This window comes from Fulmarus glacialis, unplaced genomic scaffold (genome assembly GCF_000690835.1).
Source record: "Fulmarus glacialis isolate BGI_N327 unplaced genomic scaffold, ASM69083v1 scaffold32321, whole genome shotgun sequence".
In the NCBI taxonomy this organism is placed as follows: Eukaryota; Metazoa; Chordata; class Aves; order Procellariiformes; family Procellariidae; genus Fulmarus; species Fulmarus glacialis.
Genome location: NW_009191494.1, coordinates 43,599 through 49,598, shown reverse-complemented (window position 1 = coordinate 49,598; position 6,000 = coordinate 43,599). Strand labels below are relative to the sequence as shown.

At 36.5% G+C, this 6,000-nt stretch overlaps 1 protein-coding gene across 1 annotated transcript in view; it reads right to left on the bottom strand.

The window, feature by feature from the left end:
- Positions 1-3,293: 3,293 nt before the first annotated feature.
- The window catches only part of LOC104083289 (coiled-coil domain-containing protein 132-like), a gene marked incomplete at its 5' end in the record, with an annotated part of 44,909 nt that continues 42,202 nt past the window's right edge, over positions 3,294-6,000 (bottom strand). Inside the window, 1 exon segment of the mRNA XM_009586715.1 lies at positions 3,294-3,491. Coding sequence (XP_009585010.1) covers positions 3,294-3,491 — 198 coding nt within the window.

The window sequence follows — 6,000 nt, the reverse complement described above, 5'->3', positions numbered from 1 at the left end:
CTCAGAAAACTTCATTAGGTGTTTGGGGCATGCTTGGATTTATACGCGTGTGCTGGCTCTTGGTTTTGCTTTGAAACATACAGCATCCTATATCTAGTCAAAGGCACAAAATCCTGATATTTGAAATATTTATCTAATTATCAGTGAAACAATTCCTCTTTGATGGAAGAAAGCCTTAAGCACTATTTGCTTCATTTGTCACAAATGCCACAAATTATTCCAGAACAACCCTACTAAAAATGTGAATGTGTAGATAAATTAACCATGTATACCTGCCTTGAGACACGCCTTCTTATACTGAAGAACAACATTTGACGTTAACTGCATCTTTTGAAAAATAAGAAGCTTAAGTACTTACAGACAACTACTGCCTCCAAACACTCAGCTGCATTTTCAATTTTTTGAAACTGTTTCACTCTGTTCAATTGTTGAACTGCATTTCAAAGATCACAGAAGAATTATTTTCAATTCAAGGATAGAAGGTTTGCGCCTAACAAGTGATGTCTGGAAAAAATGAGCTACACATCTACAGCATAGAATACCATATAGGATTCCCATGGTAGACGTATTATTATTGCTAGAGTATGAGTTATGTGGAGAAATACTATTCACAAACACAGATAATAAATGTTTTTTATAATTATGAAGCCACACATACATACTAAAAGTGTACAATTGGGATTTTTTTTTAAAAAAACACCTGAAATTTGCTATCTTTTTTCACTCCAATTAAAAGTATTTAATGTCAATTTCTTTTTCAGATTGCTCTGTAGTATAGGTGCTTTAGACACTTCATAAATAATGAAATAAATTTTTTCACAAGGTGAAAGATTAGGGGAAAACAAATACTTGATGCTCTGTGATCTAACCCTTTTTCCTGAATACCTACACAACTATCACAGCATTAAGCATATCCAGCAGGCTCCAGAATGCACTTGCACTTGAAGACAGACCACAATACTTTTCCTTTCAACTTTTCCTTAATGTGTACTCTGCTCTGAAGCCATTTTATCCAAGGAGTCAATAATGACACATATGACAAAGACAGTCTGGTTCCAGAATCCTTAAGAAATGGTAGGCTTTTAAAGGATACGACCGCTCTCCAGAGGGGAAAACCAAGAAAGATACACTAAGGTAATGCCAGTCTCTCAATCTCCAAAATGCACTAAGAAATACATTTTTTCAGTCATGCATGGCAATTCCTGGCCCCAGCCCCAAGCTATGGAGGTTTTTAAAGCCTAGCACTATGAAAGCAGTATATTATAAAAGCTGGAAGCCCAGAGTATGAACAAACTCAAGCAAAAACAGCTCAGAAAAAACAATCTAGTATGAGACACAGACTAAAAAGAAATGTTCTGATCATTAGTATTCACAGGCAAAATTTCTGTCTCATGAACATTTCAGACAAAGGAAAGCTGTAATGAAAGCAGCTCAGCTTATTTAAAAAATGAGCTGAATTCAGGCTTGATTAAGGACAAAGAGTCATAGTTAACTAACTGGGCTGGAACATTAGCATGGAGAATTACCACCACTTATTATGCATTAATATATAATAAATGACATGTCCACATTCAATTAAAATCCAGTGATAGTAAAATGATAACTTGACTACAAATTGTTAACTACAATTCATATTGATATATGAATCTGACAGTTGACATATTAACTGTCTTAACTTCATAGATTAAGAGAATTCTGAGAAATTTTTTTTTACATGGAAAAATACTTTATTAAGTCTCAACCTAATGTTATTAATGAGCTGGAAAAGTTATTTCATAAGATAAAAGTATCTGCATTTTAAAGTATGCAGTAAGTAACCCACAACTATTAGTGACCTCAACATGAAGAGACCTTATAAATCCATTTTGAATATGCACAGTCTGCAGTAAAATTTTAAAGTGCTAAGAGGAATTCAGGCATCGTGTAGCAATGATCAGTTCACAAGTGGTTAGGCAATTGGCCCAAACAAACACACAGGACAGTGGTAAGATTCATCAAAGTTGAAGAGTGTTACAAAACTGTAAGTTAACTATATCTCAACAAAGATATTTTAGGGAGCTACAGAAAAGGGACATAAAGCATCTCACTGAAGCTCAAGATATAGAGCTGAGGTGACTGGATCCAGAGGCCTGTTTTCGGTTGTCCAGAACTGCAATAACTAAGCAGTTAAAAAGACTAAAATTCTCAAAAGAAATCCTGACAGTTCTTACCATCCTACATATCATTTGACAAGTAAATCAATTGCTTATGTCCTTCTCATGCCATTTCTTGAAATATCTGGAAACATGTCTGCATTCCCTGGAAACAAAATTTTGCAACCTCCATCTGAAATAATTTCAATTTTGAGTGCTAAAACGTGCCTCCACCTTAACTGGTCAGTCAAGAAAACGGAAACATAAAACCTTTGTAGAAATCTTATCCCACATTACCTAAGCAAGTTATTTCTGTTTCTATGTAAAGGATAACCAAATAGATGTAACTTTTTTTTTTTAAATAAGAGTACTTTCTATGTGTCAGCACTTTGGAACAGCCAGTAATGGAGAGAGGAGATGAAAAATGTGAAAAGGGAAGTTGGGATGGTCACCTGGAGACGCCTTCTTAGTATTTTTGAACACCCTTGTCCGCACCCTCAGTAAGATTTTTCAGATTTACTTAACACCTTTCAATATTAAAAGCAGTTAGTTCCCATTTTCCAATGCATTGAACTCAAGTTATCATATGGAATAAACCTGTTTATATAGAGCATTGCTAGAAACCTGTCAAACAAAGGAAATATTCACCACAACTGATTTCCCACAACAAGGAGGGAAGAAAAATCAGAAGCATCATCCTCCATAATCAATTTCAAATTACACTGAGCAAACTGAAACGTAACTTCACATTTTAGTTTTTAAAAAAAAAAAAAAGTTAGTTCTATACACTATTCCTAGGTTCTCCAAATACCACTACATTTAAAGTTAAAAAACCTCAATTTTATAATATGAATGACTGTAAATCTAACCCATACTTCACAAGAAAAATGCATAATAAATCATATCATTGGTATTTCACTTTTTCACACACACAGAACATTCCGTCCCTCTGGGGTCAATTATAGTTCTTCACCGGGCACAAAATCAGATTTTATCAATTTAAAATATATTAAGGATTCACTAATAAAGAACACTAAACTGGCACACAGCTTTGAAAAAGAGAACAGTGCAGCCAGCCTCGAAAGTCCCTGACAATGTGCAAACCTACCAAATGGGACACTGTTCAAAATTAAGGACAGGGAAACCACAACATGGACTTTGCTACACGGATAACACATCAGCCGACTGGTAATTCATGGGATCACGACTCCCTCTAGCCTGTTTCACCAAGACCACAGCCTGCCACTGCAGAACCGCCAAGGCAGCCGCTCTCAGCCGCACCAGAGAAGGCATTTGGCGTGCTGATAGTGATTTACTAGAACCTGACCTCCACCACGGTGCTTGCAGCGACAGCAGCACCTACGTGCAAAGCACGAGGCAATCCTTTACTAATGAACTAATGCTTACTGTCTTAAGTAGCTTCAGCTCTGGCTAGGACTGAGCCTCACATACCTTCAAAAACTAGACAGCAGTGAACAACCAGTATGAAAACAGTAACTGCTACATACAGATACTTCTTCCAATGTCTAGAGACAAATTCAGAATAAAAAGACATTTTTACTCAGCATGGTTAGATGGTCGAATTCATGGACTCCCTGTGGTAATAAGGCAACAAAGATAACAGATAACTTCCTGGTTAGCTATTACTCGGTTACAATAAAGAATGTGGTTCTGGGTGGGGTGGCTTCTTTGCCTTTTTCTCAAGAGAATTCTGGAACACATAGAGGGAAACCATCCCACACATTTACGTTTTGTAACTCATGCAGGTTACAAAGTATCCCAGTAAGACTTGCAGGACCGATTACCTCTCATGAGCGCGCAATATCTGTGCTAACCACGACCAGAAGTGCGATGCTGTAAGAGAATCACATAATATGACAATGCCTGTGCAACTATCACTGCATGCAGAGTTTGTACTTGAAACACTATATTTGTACAGAAAGCTAAAGCTTTTTTTTTTTTTTCTTTTAAGCTCTATTACTTCTCCGAATAGGTTCATCATTGGAGAAAATGGGAAAAGAAGGTAATATACAACTGAAGATAGAAGAGGGTATTAGTGATAGCAGGATGATGCTTCAGGCTGGCAAAAGCCAACAAAACTGTATCTCCAACATGTTAATCAGTATTTGCTACCTAATTTTTTCATCAAATGATTTCATGACTATAGAAGCAAAAGTTTAATGCAAAGGAAGTCAATGTCATTTAAATTTTACTTGAGCTAGGAGAAACAGATTCTGAAGGGTAAAATGTTCCAACTGGAAAGACCGAAGCAACTCTGTTCTAACCTGTGTGCAAAGTTTTCATATCTCATACAAGTGTGCAGGTTGACAGAAAAATTCCTCAATATATCCACAGTCAAGAAATGAAGACAATTCTAGCCTTCTACAAGTGTAAGTATTCTGCTTACAAGTCACTGCACAAAATTACGGGGACAGTGTATGCACTCCTTTGCTAGCAGCAACCTGCAAGCAATCAGAGGAGATTGAAATCATATTCCAACAATTATTCTTTTTTGTTCCTGAGATATTATCCAGTCTCAGTAGTGCCAGTTAATATCATCTTTGGAAAATAACTTTGCACCTTCCTAATTATTCTATGTGCAAATGGTGGCAAAAAATATCCTGCAAGATTTAAGATGTATTTCTGCAGCCACAGTGCAGGTCATGATGGCTTTATACATTTGTTACAGAGTCAAACCTTCAGAAGAAAGCTGTCTTGGAGGGAAAAAAAAAAACCCAAACCAAAAAACCCGAAGTTAAGTTAATTTTCTAGTCCTTTTTCTTCAGAAAAATCTTTTAAAAAGCAAAACTACTCACAAACATATACAGAAGTCTGAAATTAACTCTTCAGTAGAGGGAGCTTTCACTTTTAAAACCTCGAAATACTATTGGTATCACCATTAATCCTTACGTCACTAAGGATCATTTTAGCAAATATTTACCAAATGGCTGCCCAAATGCCCCAAAAGCTTTATTTCAGAATGGGTTTCTACAAAGTACCATGGAATTCTGCAGTTTTCAGCATGCCCTGCAGCACATTCATCTTTGCTTAACATGCTCATTTGGTATCTATGTATAAGTCTAATAGGCAACTCTTCTCAGTTTACTGATATGAAAAGGCAGGACATATGTTCTGCTGTATTACTTGACAGGGGAAGAACTACCACCAGGAAACTGGCCCTCCAGCAGCTTCCTTTAAGCACAATGCAACAACATTTTATGCCAATCAAATGTATTTTCTCTCCAAGTGACACAGTAGGAAAGAGACTGCAGCATCACCCACAGAAGGAAAGACACTGCAGCATCACACTCAGATGTGTGAGATACAGATCAAGCTGCTTTGCAACTGAAGTTCCACAGGGAAAGCAAGAAAGACAAAGCTGAAAACCAGAAAGCCATTAGTGTGATGGCTGGATTAACTAACCTTAAACAAAAAACCTAAACCCAACCTTATCACAAAAAAAAGCCCAAGAAAACATTATTCATCAAAGGGATAAACAAGAGTAAAAGCTTTAACAAAAATACGCTAATGTAGCATTTAAGAGAATAGTACAAAGTTTTACATTAAAACATATTTGACCACTGCTAGATTTTGACAGAATTCTGAAAAAAATACACAAAGTTATTGTTCAGCTTTACAGTAAATCCCACCATAAAGCGAGTGTTCTGAGCATCTAAATTACAATTAAAAACTGCCTAACAAACATCAGATAACCCATGGCAAATCATGGGTGTGAACAAATACAACAGAAGGAGCAACCCACAATGATTCTTTCCTAAGAAGCCAGAAAGCCAGTCCTAGAACGATAAAATTACTTCCACAAAGAGCTAACTTAAACCCCCGGAAAAACAGTAATTTAGTTTGAACA